This window comes from Dipodomys spectabilis, unplaced genomic scaffold (genome assembly GCF_019054845.1).
Source record: "Dipodomys spectabilis isolate Male_0828 unplaced genomic scaffold, ASM1905484v1 ptg000380l, whole genome shotgun sequence".
Classification (NCBI taxonomy): Eukaryota; Metazoa; Chordata; class Mammalia; order Rodentia; family Heteromyidae; genus Dipodomys; species Dipodomys spectabilis.
Window position 1 is genome coordinate 708155 of NW_024871057.1, and position 20640 is coordinate 728794.

At 39.0% G+C, this 20640-nt stretch overlaps 1 protein-coding gene across 2 annotated transcripts in view; it reads right to left on the minus strand.

The window, feature by feature from the left end:
• Positions 1–20290, minus strand: part of Xpo7 (exportin 7) — a 41720-nt gene extending 21430 nt beyond the window's left edge. Inside the window, exons 1-13 of one of the 2 annotated variants that reach the window (XM_042667192.1) lie at positions 20128–20290; positions 19493–19639; positions 17589–17682; positions 17027–17193; positions 15760–15852; positions 12613–12717; positions 10201–10366; positions 8969–9042; positions 7385–7504; positions 5289–5435; positions 4340–4512; positions 1295–1488; positions 578–683 (exon numbers count right to left, since the gene is read on the minus strand). In XM_042667192.1, coding sequence (XP_042523126.1) covers positions 578–683; positions 1295–1488; positions 4340–4512; positions 5289–5435; positions 7385–7504; positions 8969–9042; positions 10201–10366; positions 12613–12717; positions 15760–15852; positions 17027–17193; positions 17589–17682; positions 19493–19639; positions 20128–20148 — 1607 coding nt within the window. In that variant the 5' untranslated portion in view covers positions 20149–20290. The remainder of the gene's footprint in view (positions 1–577; positions 684–1294; positions 1489–4339; positions 4513–5288; positions 5436–7384; positions 7505–8968; positions 9043–10200; positions 10367–12612; positions 12718–15759; positions 15853–17026; positions 17194–17588; positions 17683–19492; positions 19640–20127) is intronic. The other variant, XM_042667193.1, reaches the window with a different exon arrangement.
• Positions 20291–20640: the final 350 nt, after the last annotated feature.

A 20640-nucleotide genomic window follows, 5' to 3' on the forward strand; every position in this document is an offset into this window, starting at 1 on the left:
AAAAAAATCTCCTTTTAGTGGTGGAGGATTGGCTCAAATAGCACATGCCAAATGAGCATGAGGCCCAGAGTTCAATGACTTTGTATTTCTCTATTAAAGTTTTAGAAATCACTAATTATGGTGCGTATTTCCTTTCTTCAATTTGTACGTTTTCACTAAGTTTACCATTCATCTAAAGGATTTTTAATAAAAGGAGAATTATACAGACAAAATAACTTACAAGTCTATAGGTGGGCGAACTTATGGCAAAGAAATCTGAGACTACGAGAAGTTCTATATCTCTACTTTTTAGAACTGTATTGACATTACAAAAGAAGCACATGTCCCAACAACTTCCTAATGCTTTACCCACCATTTCTATGTGAATTACTGTTAAGATGTTTTTCAGTGTGGCTCACAGGCAGAATTCCTACTGTACTCCTCAAAGGTTTAAAGTTGGACTTTATTTCCATGGGCATTCAGTACCCTCAGTCTACATTCTGCAAATAGGGAGCAAAGCACGAACAGGGCCCCATCAGGGAATGGGCAGTGGTCAGAAGTGAAGTGGAAATGGAAGGCTTCCATGGAATAAACTTACCGACAGACAAGCTCACCATCCATAGCATCTTGCTCATCAGTGCTGGCAAAAGAAACCCGGCCACCAATCACAGCTCCAATGATGTAAACCAGCCATGTCAGCCGTCCTGTAGCAGGAGGAAGACTCATCATGTTCCCTCTAGGGAAGATCTCACAAAGACATTTCTAACTAGGAGCTCCCTTAATCAAGAACACTCGGGTAAGGCATGACATTTTACTTCTCTTACAGAGTTAGGCTACCCTCTGCTCTGTGATGGCGAGGGGGAAATTTATCAGATAATCAATGTTCCTCTATCAGACAAAAATCATTATTTTTATTTTAATTTTTAATTTTTTTTTTGGTCCGGTCGTGGGGCCTGAACTCTGGGCCTGGGCGCTGTTCCTCAGCTCTTCAGCTCAAGGCTAGCGCTCTACCACTTGAGTCACTTCCGGCTTTTTTTTTCTTATGTGGTGCTGAGGAATTGAACCCAGGGCCTCGAGCATGCAAGGCAAGTGCTCTACCACTGAGCCACCTTCCCAGCCCCCCAAAAAATCATTATTTTTAGAGTGCAGTACTTCTGTAGAAAAACACCCACTACAAATGCTTCAGTTACTCTTCCCTAATTCTCTGTGGTACTGACTCATTCACAAATACTTTGTGTGCATGGGGGTAACAAGCAGTGAAAAGTTCCTACAGCATGTCTTTGCAGGACTGGAGCTTCCCAAACACTGTACTCACCTTCCTGTACTGCAATGTCCATTGGGCTGGCACTGGCGCTCTGCAGTAACTCCTGGTAGGACTGGGCTGACTGGTCAAACAACTGCACAAGGAGTGCACAAGTCTTCTCGTACTCACAACGCCCAATAGTGGACAGCTGGTCCAACTGCTGTTGGACCAGACCTGTATCTTCCAGGGGATCTTCCAAACCATCTCTATTCCCAAGGGAAAAAGGAAGGCAGCTGTCTTAAAAGAATGGTTACTAATTTCCTGGATACAGCAGCTCTTTCTTCTTAGTTTAGCCACTATTTCCAATTGTAGAGGTCCACATCCCAATATTAATTTTTCCCAAGAAAGGATAAGTTGGAAGACAAATATCTTTGCATTTTTGGCTACAGTAAATTGTACTGGGGCTTGAACTCAGGGCCTCACAATTGTTAGGAAGTCTCTACCACTTGGGCCACTCCCATAACCCAAGTATAGCAAATAAGTGCATAGTCCTTTATATGTGACTCTACTGTGGCCAGATGGTTTTAGGAACTCAGGTACTTTCATATTTAGGAAGGCGTATGATGCTTCTGACCAGCCTTGTAGCCTGAAGCAAATGTATGAGAATCATAAACTCACGTATTAAGTAAGATTTTTTATTTTTATTTTTTATAGTCCTGGGGCTTGAACTCAGGGCCTGGGCACTGAACCTGAGCTTTTGTGCTCAAGGCTAACACTCAACCACTTGAGCCACAGCTCTGCTTTCAGCATTTTGGTAGTTAATTGGAGAAGAGTCTCATGGGTTTTCCTGCTTGGGCTGGCTTTGAATTGTAATCCTCAGATCTCAGCCTCCTAAGTAGCTAGGATTATAGGCATGAGCCTCTAGCACCCAGTCTAAATAGGATTTTTTTTTTTAACCTGTAAATGATTTAATACCAAGTTTAGTCAAGCGAATTTTGGTACCAAAAGGATGGGAAAATTTAGTTTCACATGTTGTTGGATTTCAAAATTGCAGGTGAGGATTTATGACTATACTGAGCCTTGTCTCAATTACTGGTTCTTAGTTTTTAACACCCTAAGTTCACTACTGTTCTATTTCAGTAGGCAATGGTGGCAACAGCAGCACATAAATAGTTGCCTGATATAGGCTTACCATGTAACACATATAAAGCCAGGCAGAATTCATTTAATCCTTGCAAGAACCATGAGGCAGGTCTATTATTTGTTTATTGTTATTTTACAAATAAGGAAGTGGAGAAACTTGCCCAACTTCTTGATCCCAGAGTTTCTATATACTTCTTCATTCCCCAGCACTGTTTCTGGGAAGCCACATGAACTAGACAAGATTATCTAGTGAACTTCACAAATATTGAAATGACTAAAATCATCAACAGTTAAGACTAAAGACAATTAACTACAATTGACTTTGAGTAAATTAAGAATATGAATAAAAAAAAAAAATCAGGAAGTGGCGCTGTAGCTCAAGTGGTAGAGCGCTCGCCTTGAGCTGAAGAGCTCAGGGACAGCGCCCAGGCCCAGAGTTCAAGCCCCAAGACCAACAAAAAAAAAAAAATCAGACCCTGGGAGCTAGGAAGGGGGCTCAGTGGTACAGTGCTTGCCTTGCATGCATGAAGCCCTGGGTTCGATTCCTCAGCACCACATAAGCAGAAAAAGCCAGAAGTGGTGCTGTGGCTCAAGTGGTAGAGCACTAGCATTGAACTGAAGAGCTGAGGGACAGCACCCAGGCCCAGGGTTAAGGCACCACGACCGAGGGGAAAAAAAAAATAATCAGACCCTGAGACTAAACAAATTCTCCTGAGAATAGCCAATGAAAAAATACACAGGAAAGGTCCCTAAGGAAATAGGTCCCTTTTGCAAGAATTTGACATTTCTTAGCTACGTTTCTGGTCCAGTCAATTGTTAAGATATATAGAAATTGCATTAATGTAACATCATGCAATATAACATAACACAATGATCTGTTGCCTAAAATTCTTATATATTCTAGCAAATTCTGAAATTAGGAGTTGGTAACTATACAACCTTATTTATTCATTTACTTATAGGAGTTCACATTAAGTGCCATAACTTACACGTCATATTTTTTATCAACTTTAGGGTAGGAACCCTCATTTTCTTGACAAGGGCCACTTGGTACTTTTTTTTCCTGCCAGTTGTGGGGCTTGAACTCTGGGCCTGAGCGCTGTCCCTTAGCTCTTCTCTTCAGCTCAAGGCGAGTGCTCTACCTCTTGAGCTACAGAGCCACTTCTGGTTTTCTGGTGCTTTATCAGAGATAAAAGAGTCTCACAGACTTTCCTGCCCAAGCTGGCTTTGAACTGTGATCCTCAGATCTTAGCCTTCTGCATAGCTAGGATTACAGGCGTGAGCCACCGGTGCCTGGCTCACTTGAGTATTTATAACATTGTTACAGACAGAATATATTATCTATATGGGCAGACAGCTATGGGCAGCCGGTAAGAAGCATACAAGGAGACTGTCCTACCAAATGATTTTGAGCGCTTGAAGGCCAGAGGTTCCTCACCTCTGACTATCCCCTCAAGTATTTCTCATGCTTAAAGAAAATCAGTGAAAAGAACATATATAAGCATATGCTTTGTACTATGGATGGGGGACGAGAACAGAATGTTAAAGAGAAAGACTGTTCTGTCATACTTTTAAGGCTCTCATATATTCTACCACACTGACAAAGAAGGTTTGCCACAAACAATATTACTACTGATGGGAATTTTGTCAAGTCCTCTTTTGTCAGCTGGCTATCTTTTTTTTTTTTTTTTTTGGGGGGGGGGGGGGGGTCCAGCCGTGGGGCCTGAACTCTGGGCCTGGGCGCTGTCCCTCAGCTCTTCAGCTCAAGGCTAGCGCTCTACCACTTGAGCCACAGCGCCACTTCGGGCTTTTTTCTTTTTGCTTATGTGGTGCTGAGGAATCGAACCCAGGGCCTCAGGCATGCAAGGCAAGCGCTCTACCACTGAGCCACCTTCCCAGCCCATCAGCTGGCTATCTTATCTCTAGTATGTTTGACACCAGGCTTCTGATAAGGAAATATCCACATTTCTTTACCTCAGTATAATGTGCACAGATTCCAAACGGGACGTGATGTAGGCTTTGGTGACTTCTGGAGTATATGTTTCTAACATGTGGGGCTCTGTGGCCTTAACGTATGGCACAGAAGCTGCAAGCCGCTGCCACAGGCTCAAGAGATAGTGTACGCTATTTGGAGCAAATTCCCAGTGCTAAGGACAACAAAAAGAGCAGAAGGCAAAGTGTTCATTTCTATATACAAAATCTCAACGCATTGACATGAAAGAGAAAGACAAAAATAAAAAAATTAAAAAAAAACTCTCAGGGGCTTCATTCATTATTTATATGGTAACTAGTTTGAAGTGGTTATTATTTCAGAAAATAAGAAGGTAGCTCTCTGCTGGATGTCTTAACCTCACAAAGAAAGCTGTACATCAGTTTTCAGATTATTAGCTTACACGTGAATTGTCTGGAGAACTCTAGTTAGAAATACAGATGCCAAAGTTCCACCTTTGGCCTAATGAACCAGAAAAGCATCCAGATAATTCTGAAGCAAAGAATACTGTTTGAGACCCAATGTCAACTTTCCTGTGAGGGCTAGAATGGAACTGCAATCCTCCAGATCTCAACCTCCTGATTGCAGGGGTAGGCTACTGGCAGCAGGCCTTACCCTTGAATCTAAGTATTACAATTCCCATATGTTGCTCTAACCACACTCCTTATATTCCCCATCCCAGGTATTCAAGGTCTTACATACACTAGCCTAGCATTCTACCACTGAGTTACAACATCCCCAACCTGTTCCTTGCCCTTTTATCCATTTAAATGAATAAGCTACAACAGTAATTGCTCTGCAGGACAGCTTATACTTCATATCATCTCTGCCAAGAGGGTCAACTGGAAGAATGTTCATATGAAGCTAAAATAAATACGCAGGAGAAGAGACTCTAAAGTTTAAAAACAAGGACAAAAGCAACCAAATACAAACCTGTAGGCTGGTCACTGTGAAGTTGGCTATCAATCGGATGACCTCAGGGTAGTTTTCTACCTTAACCAATTCTCCCAGTTGGTAGTTACTCTTCAGTCGGGCCAGTAATCTACAAAACTCATGGTAATTGTTTGGGTCTGATAAACTCTGGCAACAACACAGGAGAAAAATAAAATGGAAAATGTGATTCACCCTTATATTTCAAGAATGACATGTATTAGGGCTGGCATGGGGGAAGGGTAGGAATCTTTTAATTCTAAGTTATAGGTTATGATTCAGAATGATGTATCTGTACAATGTTAAAAAAAAAAAAAGTAAAAGCCGGGTGCTGGTGGCTCACACCTGTAATCTTAGCTACTCAGGAGGCTGAGATTTGAGGATTGTGGTTAAAAGCCAGCCCACGCAGGAAAGCCCATGAGACTCTTTATCTCCAATTAACCACCAGAAAACCAGATGTAGAGCAGGGTGCCAGTGGCTCACTCCTATAATACTAGCTACTCAGGAGGCTGAGATCTGAGGATCTCAGTTCAAAGCCAACCCAGGCAGGAAAATCCATTGAGACTCATCTCCAATAAAACACCAATGGTTCAAATGGTAGAGTCCTTGCCTTGAGCTGAAGAGCTGAGGGACAGCGCCCAGGCCCAGAGTTCAAGCCCCATGACTGACAAAACAAACAAACAAAAAAACCCAAAACCCACAAGAGGCGCTGTGGCTCAAGTGGTAGAGTGCTTGCCTTGAGCTGAAGAGCTCATGGATAGTGCCCAGGCCAAGAGTTCAAGCACGACTAACAAAAACAAAACAAAAAACAAAAATTACTTTTATGATGATCACATTATTATTTCATGTGTTCATAATAATTGCCCATGAGATGGATTAGCCTCAATTGGCAGTGTGTGCAACAGGAGCAACAGAGGAGATCTTACAACTTGCTAAAGCTGATTAACTGAAGATGCTAAGACTGGCCTGTTTGGTTTTGACATCTGTCAAACTGACCACTAAACACATTCCTGTAGTTTACTAAAACTTAGTCACACACAAATGGCTCCTATATTTAGAGCATGATTACTATAATAAATTTATGCATATTATAGACTTGCTTATACAACAATGTATTTTATTAGGTTTCTTTATGAGATTTTATTTTGTTCACTATAATACTGGCACACAGTAAAGCTTGGTATAATTTGCTGCATAAAAAAGAAACTAAAAAGAAAATTCAGGGCCTTGTGCTTACAAGTCAAGCACTCTACCATTTTGGTTTTTAGTTATTCTTTCTGGGAGCTGGTCTTTGGCCATGATCTTCCTGATCTCTACCTCCTGAGTAGCTAGCTGATTACAGATATCATACTTTGCCCACATAAAGTTTTTAGATTGGGTGAGGACTAAGTATATTTAAAAACACATTGCTGGGGCTGGGAAGGTAGCTCAGTGGTAGAACGCTTGCCTTGCATGCATGAGGCCCTGGGTTCGATTCCTCAGCACCACATAAGCAGAAAAAAAAAGCTGGAAGTGGTGCTATGGCTTAAGTGGTAGAGTGCTAGCCTTGAGTTGAAGAGCTGAGGGACAGCACCCATGCCCCATGACCTGACCCCAAAACAAAACAAAACAAAAAAACCACATTGCTTTTATGATTTTTTTTTCTACTATAGAGCAGTAATAGTTTGAAGTTTAGGGACTCCTCCCCCCCAAAAAAACACAAGAAACAAAAATGGCAATCAATATAGAACGAATATTTACAAGAGAAACATTGTCTTCCTATGAAGATAGCTCTATATACTTAGAATATTAATATCTATTAATAAAATGTGAATTAAAAACTAAGATCAAACTTTAGGTCTTAATTTCTTGGGGGAAAAGTGACCAATTCCACTCATTTTTTCTGTACCAACTCGACCAACCCTTTTCCACTATCCCTGCATTTTTGAAGCTTTGGGCAAATATCCTCAATAGCTGTCTGATACACATACGTCTTTGAAGAACAAGATAAAACTGTTTTTTGGGTTTCTGCTAAGTGGACCTTTAGACAGATTTCCTTCAGATTCCTACAACTTTTCATATGCTAATAAGACACATACGCAAAATTTCCAAAATCTTACCTGTGGATTTTCTAGTATTCGTTTAACACCATCAACAAGATGAGAGAGAAACTTGGCCCTCTCAGCATTGTTAAACAGGGATCTTCTGACTGAAGCGATCTGTACTAAGCAGGATAATACCTGGAAGCCGGACACAACACACAAACATAGTTATTAAGACAAGGACAACTATTTTCACCACCAGACCTTGTCTCCTCCCGCTATATTCATAAGGATATACTTAAGCAGTTTTATGAAAAAGTATCAGATCCAAGAAGATCATAGCCAACCATCTATGGTTGGATTCAGTCTGAAAATTACCTTAAGTATTAGCAATAGCAAAACTCTGTGGCTCTCTATTAATAACTGGGTCAGAGGACAGGAAAGAAAGAGGTTCCCTACTCCTATTCTAGCTGGACTATATGTCTGCAGTTTCTCTACAGATGGCTGAAGTTCTTGCTCTATGGCTCTCCCTTAGTCCATGGCTTTAGCTCTCAAGGGTTTCCTTCCCTTTCCCCTAAAGGTCCCTATTCCTGCCAGGCCCACAGAGGTGCACTTCACCATCCATGGGTTGGAGTCTCTTAATTTTGCTAATACCTTTGCAGACAATCCTTTTATTACCTCTCTTAACTGTGTTATCTTTCTCCTGCATTGACCTTCTAGAAAAACACAACACTGAATTCACATTTTTGGTAAAGCAAGGGTAAGTATTAGTTTGGAAATAACCAGTTTGGAAATGTAGCCCACTGCAGGGACATCAGGTAGCATACATATCCCAATACTTCACTGCATCTTTTTTTTTTGGAGGGGGAGGGGATATTTTGTGTACGGCAGTTATTTTAATCCAACAATCTAATATTGGACCACAATGGTTTTAGAACCTGAATGATTTTGAGATTAGAGTTTAATTACTGCTTTCAAGGATAGCTTTCAATTATTCAGGGTAAATATGCAACTTAGCCTTCCCCTAACACCGTCCATTAGCTCTTTGTATCATATGCCTAAAGAATTTAAAATTTTTCCTCAATCTGGAAAATCTGGGTGGTTCAGTTAGACAGTATAAGGCAACCTCCACCTCAGCCTATAGTAATCACTGTGATTTGGAGACAAAAGATGGGAGAGCTGGGCCATCTGCAGAAATCCCCAGAAAGCAATCACTGAAAAAGAATGAAGACTTTATTGCTATAACCTTTTTTTTTTTTTTTTGGTCGGTCGTGGGGCTTGAACTCTGGGCCTGGGCGCTGTCCCTCAGCTCTTCAGCTCAAGGTGAGTGCTCTACCACTTGAGCTACAGTGCCACTTCCGGTTTTCTGGTAGTTTATTGGAGATAGGAGTCTCACGGGTCTCTCCTGCCCGGGCTGGCTTTGAACTGCGATCCTCAGATCTCAGCCTCCTGAGTAGCTAGGATTACAGGCGTGAGCCACCAGCGCCCGGCTTGCTACAACCTTTTAGGTTGTAAACTTAATCTTACCAGCCAGGTGACTAACCTCAAGTATATGTCTATGTGCTATTTCTATGATTTATAAAACAAAGTGCACATAAAGTTCATCCACTATTGCTATTTTCTAGAAATATCTTTACTTCAGAAGCTGTGGTTCTGACTTACCAGAGGTGAAAATGAAGGAGGGATGGAATGATACAGGTCGAAAAACAGCTGTAGAGTTGAAGAATCTAAAAATGCTAGGAAAACAAACAAAAATAAGTTTTTTCAGTCTACAGAGCTGCTAGCATTCTTCCTTCATTTTACATTAGATAACTTAATTTTGTGCTTATCTTACAGAATGTCTGTTTCCTTGGAAAACAATAAATTAGTGGAGGATTTTGTTTTCCTTTTCTACTTTTTTTTTTTTTTTTTTTGCGCCAGTCCTGGGGCTTGAACTCAGGTCCTGGGCACTGTCCCTGAGCTTTTTTTGTTGTTGTTGTTGGTCCTGAACTCTGGGCCTGGGCGCTGTCCCTCAGCTCTTCAGTTCAAGGCTAGCACTCTACCACTTGAGCCACAGTGCCACTTCTGGCTTTTTCTGCTTATGTGGTGCTGAGGAATTGAACCCAGGGCCTCATGCATGCAAGGCAAGCACTCTACCACTGAACCACATTCCCAGCCCCTCCTTTTTTAATTTTTAAAGCGCGAATTTTAGCTTTTCTAAGAAAGAGATTCATCCTTCAGATATTTAGAACTTTAATTTTACACTTCTGTCATTTGGAACAGGAACATAAACGTTAAGTTCAAGTTATTTAGACACACACACACACGCACGCATGCGTACACACACATACTTTTTTTCTCCCAGTACTGAGGATTGAATCCAGGGCCTTGCAGTGCTCTCTGAGCTACATCTACAATATATATGTTTTGACATAAGGCTTAAGTTGCCTAGATGAACACAGGGCTCCAATTTGCTAGGCTTGCTATGCCTGCACCCCAGATGTTTTGTTACCTACTTGAGAGATGGGAGCCTAGTGAATTTTCCTGCCCAACTAACTCTATCTTTTAACTATGTTTATCCAGATCTTAGCCTCCTGAATACCAAGGATCACAGATGTGAGTCATGGGTGTCTTCTATGGGCTTTGATTTTCAAGAACAGATACTATCCTAAACAAGTAGATAACAGATTCTTGTGCAACTCATACAAAGAAACAAGATATACTTATTACTCAGTAATTAAAGAGTTCTCCCTGGTTGGGGGATCTGTAAGATTTCTCTAACAACCTCTCCAATTAGGAAGACAGGTATTAAAATTCTAAGCTCTCTCCCAAAGTAAGTAAGTGATCACCAGGGTTCTTTGCATTATCTTATGGACATGTAGCAGGCATATTTAAGTTTGTAGGCTCTCTGTTACCTGATCTCCAGCTGGTGGGTATCTGTACTGTACACAGGTCATCTGAGGACTCGTCAGTAGATGTGCCGATGAAATCAAAGTTCAGGCAATTGTGGGTAAGTTTGAGCAGCTGCATGAGCAAGCCATGCTGACTTTCGTCATTCAAGTTCAGATTCTTTCCTGAAGCCTGAAAAATTGCCACAGTAAATACCAAACAATTGGTTCTTCTCTTCCCAGATTATTCCCAGATTCACGAGCAGGCTGTTAAAGCCAGAAAAGGAGGGCTACATTTTAGCACATTAAAATGTTTTTTGTCCCCCTTTAAAAAAGAACCTCAGTATTACGATGAATATACCTATCCTCCTTTTTACTATTAACGCCCATTTACTATAAAAAAAGAAATTTATCCTTTTGACACTTATTTCTTTACATGTTATAGACATAATGGCCATAGAGAATTCTAAAAGCATTATGAGTTTAAGAAGGTGGAAGATGCTGGGCGCTGGTGGCTCACACCTATAATCCTAGCTACTCATGAGGCTGAGATCTGAAGATCACACTTCAAAGCCAGCCTGGGTAGCAAAGCCTGTGAGACTTATTCCAATTAACCCACAGAAAAATTGTACATGGCACTGTGGCTCAAACTGGTAGAGTGCTAGCCTTGAGTGCCCACACCCTGAGTTCAAGCCCCACAATTGATTAGGCAAAAACAAAAAACCAGAATTGGTGGGAGATTGTATGTATAGTTTTTGTATAAGGTTAAGACGAAACTCTGGAGGGACTTCTAAGGAAGTTCAACCCTACTCCTTATTTGAGGAGGGGCACTTAAGGGATTTGAACCCACCCAGAGCCTCCTCCTGCCTGTTTGCTAGGCTGGCACTCTACCACTTGAGCTATGGCTCTGGCCCTGCTTTTTTGCTGCTGGTTGTTTTGGAGATAAGAGTTTCATAGACTAGTCTGTCCCAGGTTCAAATCATGATCCTCCAGATCTTAATCTTTTGAGTAGTTAGGATTATAGGCATGAGGCATGGGTACACAATTCTTCTTTCCTTTCCTTTTTTCTCTCTTTCTCTCTGTTGGTCATGGAGCTTGAACTCAGGGTGTGGGTGCTGTCCTTGAGCTTTTTTTTTGTCAGTCGTGTGGCCTGAACTCTGGGTCTGGGCACTGTCCCTCAGCTCTTCAGCTCAAGGCTAGCGCTCTACCACTTGAGCCACAGCACCACTTTGAGCTTTTTTTCTTTTTGCTTATGTGGTGCTGAGGAATCGAACCCAGGGCCTCATGCATGCAAGAAAGCACTCTACCACTGAGCCACCTTCCCAGCCCTGTCCCTGAGCTATTATAAAAGAATTTTATAGCTAGAATGTAAACAAGATTATCATTGAATGTATTCTCCGGCAGTGTATCTGCAGATTACAGCTGAAAACTAGCCTATATCAACTTGGACTGTACATTTCAAGAATCTACCAGGCAGTTCTCAGAGACTGCCTCAGTGACTGCTCATCATCTATTTCTGACAGCATCAGTGAGGAGGACTTGATTTTTTGTTTTCTCAAAAGCTATTTTCCCAAGGGGGTGAAACAGCTTTGCTAGGTACCCTGGACCAATCCAAAGACCATATATAGGGATTCGGAAGTAAAACTAAATAATTGGATAAATGATGGGAATCATTAATGGGAGCAAACTTGCTTCTGAAATTAAAATTGGGAAATGTTAGAAAATAAGAAAAACGAAAAAGCCCCCATAGAAGTACACAGAAAGCCAGACTAATCCCATTTAACTTTCAAAAGGGACAAAGCATTAAAACATAGGTATAAATGCATAGGACTCTTAGATTGTATTTGCTGCCTGCTTCAACTCTATCAATAAATGAACTGAAAACAACTGTCTACTTCAAAACAGGCAATTTCCTGATGTGATTCTGTCTACCCCTTCAGGTTATTAAATCTAAATGGATGTTAAAAACTCAAAATCTACTTTCTTACAGATGTTACTTGTTTATTTGCTACTTTTAACTCAGCAGGAAATAGAGGAGTCAACCTAGTTTTGTATAACAATGTAGTACTCTGAACCTGTTTCTAAACGCTAAGAATCCAAATACCATTAAGCTAACATGCTTTCATTCTGAATAGAGATTTTATGTGGTTATAAAATACGACAGCAGATTTCTAACTTTGTGGTAAACTAGGTTCCTTAAGACAGGAGGATGAGCTGAGTGTTCATTTACTGTTCTTTACCTGGAGGAACATTTTTAAGTGAAGAAACCACAATCCTTTTCCTAACTCAATAGTTAACCTGGCTGACTTTATACTTTTAGATATTTATTTTTAGAAATAAGGATGACTAATTAGTGTTCACGGCATAACCCCTAGTGAATTCCTAACCATTTCAGGCTTCAAAAGGAACTGGGAATCATGATCCAACATACAATCCTACCTGTTTTAGTAAATTGCAGGAAAGTGTGAAGATATCAAATAATGATGAATCACGGAAAGAAGAGGCTATTTTTCTGTGCTTGGTTAGAGGATGGGTGGTGTCTGCCTGTATAAAAAAGAAGAGGCCAATCCAAGTTACAGCAAGACAAGCATTAACAGCAAGGCAAGAATTCTTCATGTAGTCTTCAAATAAACCAGAAAAGATTTCAATAAATGCAAGATAAATACAAAGCATATTTTTAAAGCTTAAATTTACTGCTAAATCATATCTAGTGAGAAGATGCAGCTCCCAACTGGCCAGGATCTCAGTTTTCTCTAGTTTACAGAGGACAAACAAAAGGAGGGATGAATATTTTTGCTTCACATTTAATTTTTTTTCTGTACTTAGGGAAGTAAAATTTAAATTAGTAGAAGACACTGCTAGTAATTATTGTTATGTCACATTGTGACTTAGTCACAAAACCAGACATAGTTACAAAGGTTGGATTTTGGTAAACAAACCACTCAGGAATGAAGTTGTTATAGATTTTCCAAAATAGTAAGCCATGTAAGTTCATGGCAGTTAAATGACAACAGTCTGTAATACTCTCTTTTTCTTAGCTATTTCAACATATTCTCTATACACAGTGGAAGTGAGAACTTAAGTTTAAATGGTCTATAATATCTAATTCATTCCTTATTTTGTCTTTTAATGGAGTTTTTTTTTTTTATTTTTGTGATTAAGGATGAAATTGTTTGTCATTAGTATGCTATCTATTTTTAACATATAGTAGGCATCAAGAAATGGAATAAAAGAATTTCAAGGGCTGGGAATGTGGCTTAGTGGTAGAGTGCTTGCCTTGCATGCATGAAGCCCTGGGTTCAATTCCTCAGTACCACATAAACAAACATAAAAAGCCAGAGTGCTAGCCTTGACCAACTCAGGGGACAGTACCCAGGACTGGCATAAATAAATAAAATAACCTCCCCCCCTTTATTTGTATGTTTTTATTTTAAAAATACTGTAGAGAGAGGTTACAGTTACACGAGCAAGGTAATGAGTACATTTCTTATGGAGCATTGTTGCCTACTCCTTTGTTTTTCCCTTACCATCCCTTTTCTCCCTCCTACACAACTGTCCTCTCCCCCCCCCCCCCCCCCGCCAAAGTTGTAAAGTTTGTAAAACGCTTTTTTTAAAAACAAGAATTTCAAAATTATCCAGTGTATTTTTTAACCATTCACTGAAAACTTACATGTCTTCTATTTAATGATCAGTTCATCCAAAGGAATGCTAATTTTACTTTTTCCATATTAAAGAATATGAGCAAGATTTTTTTTGGGGGGGGGGGGGGAAAGGGGAGGGGTCCGGTCATGGTGCCTGAACTCTGGGCCTGGGCACTGTCCCTCAGCTCTTCAGCTCAAGGCTAGCGCTCTGCCACTTGAGCCACAGCACCACTTCTTTTTGCTTATGTGGTGCTGAGAAATCGAACCCAGGGCCCCATGCATGCAAGGCAAGCGCTCTACCACTGAGCCACCTTCCCAGCCCTGAGCAAGATTTTTGAGATCAAATCAAGTCTTCCTTGATTTTGTTTCTAAGTTTAATAGTAACAGTGGTAGAAATATACTTTCTGATTTGAATTTGACAACCAAAAATAACGAAGATTATATATTAGGTATCATTATAATACTGATAATAATTTATACAATAACTATGTATGACAGACATTTTCACCACTTCCTCAAGAAAGAGAAATAAAATCCTGAAAAGGTTTTCTTTTCCTATCAATATCCATGCATTTTGGGAGAGACAAGCTTTCAAGAAGAGAACAGTAAGCTCACAGTTTCTGTACTTAGTTAATGTACTCTTTCCTACTACACAAGTACTAGTGGTTTCATGCTAGGAGAACAGGCTGTGAAATAAGACTGTGTTTGAATTCAGACACTGTTTTACTAATGGTGAAGCTGTAAGCAAATTATTTAGCTACCACTCATTCTATCTAAGTTTCCTCATCCAGAAAAAGGGATAACCACAATACCGACCTCACAGGATAATTGTGAGAATAAAATCAGTGATAAAAGTAAAGCGGGCTCCAGTGGCTCCCGCCTGTAATACTAGCCACTCAGAAGGCTGATATCTGAGGATCCTGGTTCCAAGCCAACCCAGGCAGGAAAGTCCATGAGACTCTGATCTCCAATAAACCACTCAGAAAACTGGATGGACATGGTGCAGTAGCTCAAGTGGTAAGAGTGCTAGCCTTGAGCTGAGGGACAGCGTTCAGGCCCAGAGTTCAAGCCCATGACCACCAAAAAAACAAAAAGTAAAGTGCTTATATAAGGGAGCCTGTGATAATTCAAAAGTTCAACCTATTATTTTGATAATGATTGATCACAATGGAGATTGCATAAACAGAGAATACAGCAAGAACTCCAGATTTTAATAAGCTGTAAGCTACTGCATTAAAAGAATACTATGTTAATAAAATGCTTGCATAATTATAAGCAATAGCAACATTAAAGCAAATATTATTAATGCTGGTAACTTGAGGGTGAGATGTTACAACTAGTAATGACTTGCATAATAATTATAGAATTTTAGATGGATATAAAAGTAAATCATTGAAAATATAATAGCACAAGCAAAAATTACACCAAAACAAAATGCCACTGGTGTTTCCTCTGCAGTGCAGTGTCACAGTACTGATTATTTAAAAAATTAGGTGGTATTTAGCAGAATGTTTCATGTTCTTTGAAAAGATTACTAACAAAATATTTACTAGTAGTATATAGGAACTAATTTTTAAATGACTAATATACATTAATGTGTATAGGAACAGAAAGGGTACAGAAATGATGCTGGTTCCACTTTTATGATTGTTTTGGAATTGTTCTTTTATCAGCAAGACAATATTTCACTATGATTTTCACTTATAGCCACTCTCATCTCTATAATGAACATTAACACCAATAAGGAAAGCTGAGATGGGAGGGTAAATATTTCCCAAAGGACCAGGACAAAGAGAAGGAGGAGGGTTGCACTTACAGAGGAAAACTCAATGGAACTAGTTTCAAAAGGGCATCAATCACTTACCGCAAAAGCACACAACTGCCAAAAAAGATCATCCCACACATAGCAGAAACACCAAGACTTAAGAAAAATTATGTCACTTACTTCAATGAGGAAGGCTGTAGCACTTACTTGATTAATTTCATTGGTCAGCTGAGATAAAATTGTGACGCCAATGATGCAGTATTCAACACTGTCCTGAAAGGAAAAATGTACAGAGGAAAGAACTGACGTGTGCTTATTTCAACACTTGAAGACACCTAGTCCTGAATAAAAAACTCCTGTGTCATTAATAAAACTGCCTTGATAAGGCAGCAATGAATTTTACTATAAACCTTCTGTTTTGCAGGACAACTGCCACAAAGAGTGACTGCTAAAGCTTACCTTATCAACAAGTAAAAATTTCACATTCTGAAAGTTTCTATAAGTGTTATTATAGTATCTTTCATTATCATTAAAAGATAAATTGCAAGATACAGTTGTATATTTTACAGAGACTACACACAACAATAAGAAAAGGCCAAGATTTATGGGGAAAAATATGCATAAGATATAAGGAAGAAGTTCACTGAAAAATAAATACAAGTAGTAAATTAACAGATAAAAACTTGTCCTGTCTCAAAAAAAATTTTTTTTGTCCTGTTTCATTCATACCTCAAACCAGATACCATTTTTTTTTTTTTTTTGCCTATTGACCTGGGAAAATAAAAATGACTGAATAATTCCAAGGCTAGGACTCTACCCTACAAATACAATTATTCAAAGTCTGACAAGATATATGTGCTGGGATTTTTATTGAAGCATTTAACAGACCAAAAAAAAAGTGTTCACCTATAGGTTATCAGTCAATTAAGGTTATTTTTTCCTGGCTGGTCCTCGGCTATAACTCAGTGCCTAGGCGATCCCTAAGTTTTTTTGCTCAAGGCAAACATTCTACCACTTCAGTCACAGCTCAACTTCAGGTTTTTTGGAGATACGGGTCTCACAGATGTTCCTGCCCAGGCTGGCTTTGAACTCTGATCCTCAGATCTCAGCCTCCTGAGTAGCTAGGATTGCTATTAAATTAAGGTATTTTTATATTATTAAGGTATTATTTATTAAGATATTAAGGCGTGACCACCTAAATTAAGGTATTTTAAGTGCAAAACTCTGAGTTCAATCTCCAGTACTAAAATAAAAATCGAAAACTAAAATCCAAAAAGATATTTTATCTTGGAATAGTATGAAAACATTTTCCAAAGAATGGGCAAGGTTAAAAAATGCAGAAGAGAACATAACAAGTAATTCCATTTTATGTAACTTAAAAAAAAGAGATAATCACCGTACAAATTTATGTTGCTTCTCCCACTACTAGTATATCAACCATACATACCTGTAAAAACCTTGTGACATCTGTGATTGCATTTCTGAAGACATAGTCATCCTTCTGACAATCAAACCATCCTAGTTTTGTGATTCTGGCATATAACTGAATAAGAGCTTGTGTCACAAAAGTAGCCAACTTTGGCCGCGTGGCAAGATAGTTGAGCACATAGTTCCCTGAAAGACAAAAATAGTTCACATGATGGAGAACCCTGCCAGATAAAGAGTGTATGTATTTAAATATAATAATCAGCAAAAGAATGACAAATGTCAACTACCTACTCTTGACCCTTTAAATTATTTTCTATATGCTACTGAGAAACGGGATACCAAATTTAAGATTATTGGTAGACTTTCAAGTTCAGAATTTTAAACTGTCGTAACAGAGAATCTAAAGTACATCCCTAACTGGCTAAATTTCTATGTCCAACACTGTGGAAAAAACTATGTATTAGATAGTCTGTAAGCTCAGCAATTTTAAGTACATTACCACATACATACACTTAACTAATACTACCAGAGCACTAAACAATCTAATTTCTTCAAGATAGAACAGAAGATTCTGTACTTACGAATATCTATTCGCTGTTCCAATGGTAGGGGGTTGTTTGTGCGTGATACAAGCTTGGTAAGGCATGTAGCTGCTAATAACTGGGAGTAAGATGACTGTGAAAAAGGTAAAAAGGACTCAGTCAGTCACAAGGTCTGTCACTCACATCTAACAATGATGTCTCAAAAACTTTCACTTTAAAATATTCCTGTAATATGGTATTAGAAAGGAAGAAAAAAGGAAATATTAGAGGAATTACCACATTATGCTGCACAGTTAATCTCCAAATTTTATCTTTCCAAAGGCACAGTTATCAGCTCTAGATCTGGGAAATATATGACAGTTTTGTAGTAAATTTCAAAACAATTATTTGTGGAAAAGAAAATTAATATCCTGAGCAATGGAACAACATTATCTTATTCTCAAGTGTAGATTTAAAAACTTTAAAAAGTCTCAAAAAAAATTCTTTTTAGTTTCATAGAGCACCATAATGTTCTATGTGGCCATAATGTGTAAGAAGGAATCACGTAAACATTCCTACATGGATTAGATAAATTATATATCAGGAATAGACTTGCACCACTGAAAATAATCTAATCAAAGGTTAAGGATAATTAGTAACAAAATTAAAAGTCCTAAAGACAACTGGCTATCCATTTATGTTAATGTTACCAAATACTACCAGGTATAAAACAAACTTGGTATCAAGCCTATACGTGCATTCCAGAAGCAGGAAGGAGTCAACTCTAAGAGCTGATCTATTGAGTGATCTAAAAGAAATACATAGGGCTGGGAAGGTGGCTCAGTAGTAGAGCGCTTGCTTTTCATGCCTGAGGCCCTGTGTTTGATTCCTCAGCACCACATAAGCAGAAAAAGCCAGAAGTGGTGCTGTGGCTCAAGTGGTAGAGCACTAGCCTTGAGCTGAAGAGCTGAGGGACAGTGCCCAGGCCCCACAACTGGGGGAAGGAGGGAGGGAGGAGTGGTCATGTGTGTAATACTTAACTAAAAAATAATTTAGAATTCTATTTTCTTAACTAATTAAGCTCTTCTACTTCTTCATAATTCTTATCAGTCTAAAGGATATTCTCTGGAGAGTAAATTTTTATGTATGAATTCTTTAGGGGTATACATTGCTGTTTAAGACACAATTCTTCATTATCATTTCTATTTTCACCTTCACCACAGTGATAATTATAGTAAGCTGTACTTTTTCTTGAATTCTTCTGTGAAACGAGTAATATAGGTAGATAACCCTAAAAAGTCATCTGTTCATAAAAAGGAGATAGTCAATTCTGTTGTGACTTTTTGAAAGAAGGCTGGCACTATTTGTTAACCTCTAGGTGGGATTCTGACCCTCCTTGCCTTTTCATGGCACTGACAGGTTCTTTTAAGACCTGCACCTTGCCCCAAACAGTAATTACATTAAATTACATTTTGTTAGAAGTAGAACTTTGGTTATTCCAATGCCATTTTTAACCTGTAAGGAATTCTAAAATCTCAACTACCAATAATTTTCATTGTCAAAGCCATTTTCTCCTAGACTTTTAAAGCAATGAATAGCAAGTGGAGTAGGAAAAGCAGAGAAGATGGGAGAATTTGTACAGTGATAAAGACTTTGGGTAGGAAATGTGATTTACATAAAGTTTTATCTTCTGTAACAGACAGAGGTGACACTTAAGAATTAAAAACAGAGAGTGAAACTTTGAACTTGGGTGAAAGCTTAACAACTACCAGGACAGACATACATTGTATAGAGATTTTCCTGATTGGACCACATGGCTTTCTTCCTAACTTGACAGATGAAATAGTAAAAGCAGTGACTTCTAGAAGGATCAAGAGACTGTACAGTTTGATCCCTGAAGTGTAGAAACACAGTACTTCCCCTAAGCCTCGGCCTTTCTCCAGGACTTGTCAAATCTTACGTACACTTCCTCTCTCAAGGAGCAGCTGGCACTTGCTCAGGCAATCCGGGCTGTTGGTGAATTCAACCAAGGCTTTCTCTGCCTGAAGTCGAGTGGTTGTATCTGTTGTTTCATATAGCTGTTTGCACAGATTCTCTAGTTGGGCCAGGCTCTGGAAAAGATCAGTCAAAAATAAGTCATTCAAGCCTACCATCTATCCAAGGCATTCTGGGCAAAGATAAGCAATACTCAATGAAGAAGAGAATTACTTCTTATTGATGCTAGATAGCTTTTATCTAATAACCATCTGTAGCTCTCTTTAATTGTATTCTTTAGAAGACAAAAACGACAGAAAGCTTACAATGTTGTAATTCCCTTGAAGATCAATCACAAATGATATACTTTTTCTTTGCAAATACCCACCCTTCTAAGGTCTTCAAATAAAATTCTAACCTTATTCTGACATCAATTTCAAAAACATGAATACGAGAGGCAATACTGGTACAGTGAAACATACAAACACAATTCAAATGCCAGAGATCTTTACATAGTTTTAAAGTATTTTCTTTTTAAGCAGTGGCTGTTAGCTTATAGGTCTCCCTATACATGAAGATGTCACCTCTGAGAAAGTTCTAGAATGGCTGAGAATGCAGTACGCACCATCCTCCTCGGATCACGCATGTTTAAAGTTCAGTACTTTCTTCTGATGTACTTTAAACTCTTGCTTCAGTTCCAATTTAAATGGAAGGGTCAAAATAAATTCAACCCTAACATCTGCTCATTGAGAGATAAGAAAAGGGAAACACCCCCAAACAAACTCTTCTCTCCAAATCTTGAACTGGTTCCAAGGTGGCAGGAAGGGTATGGGTGTATGCTTTGGTAGCCAATATGGTATTCAAGGAAAAGTAGAAAGGAACTAGTTAAGACCATATTTAACTATCACCTTTTATTGACTAAAGAGGACAGTAAAAAGCTGTTACCCTTTACAGGAATGGTTTGGACTTTAAGAAGAAATGTGAGCCTATTTTCAAAAGCAGAAGCAAGATTTGCTCCAAGTTGTTCGAGGGATCCTACTCTTACAAGTAACTATTCTGATAAAAACAACAAAATAAGCCAACCTTTGGAGATTGCCTAATATGCATTACACAGTCTGCCCAAAGCTCTCCATTATCA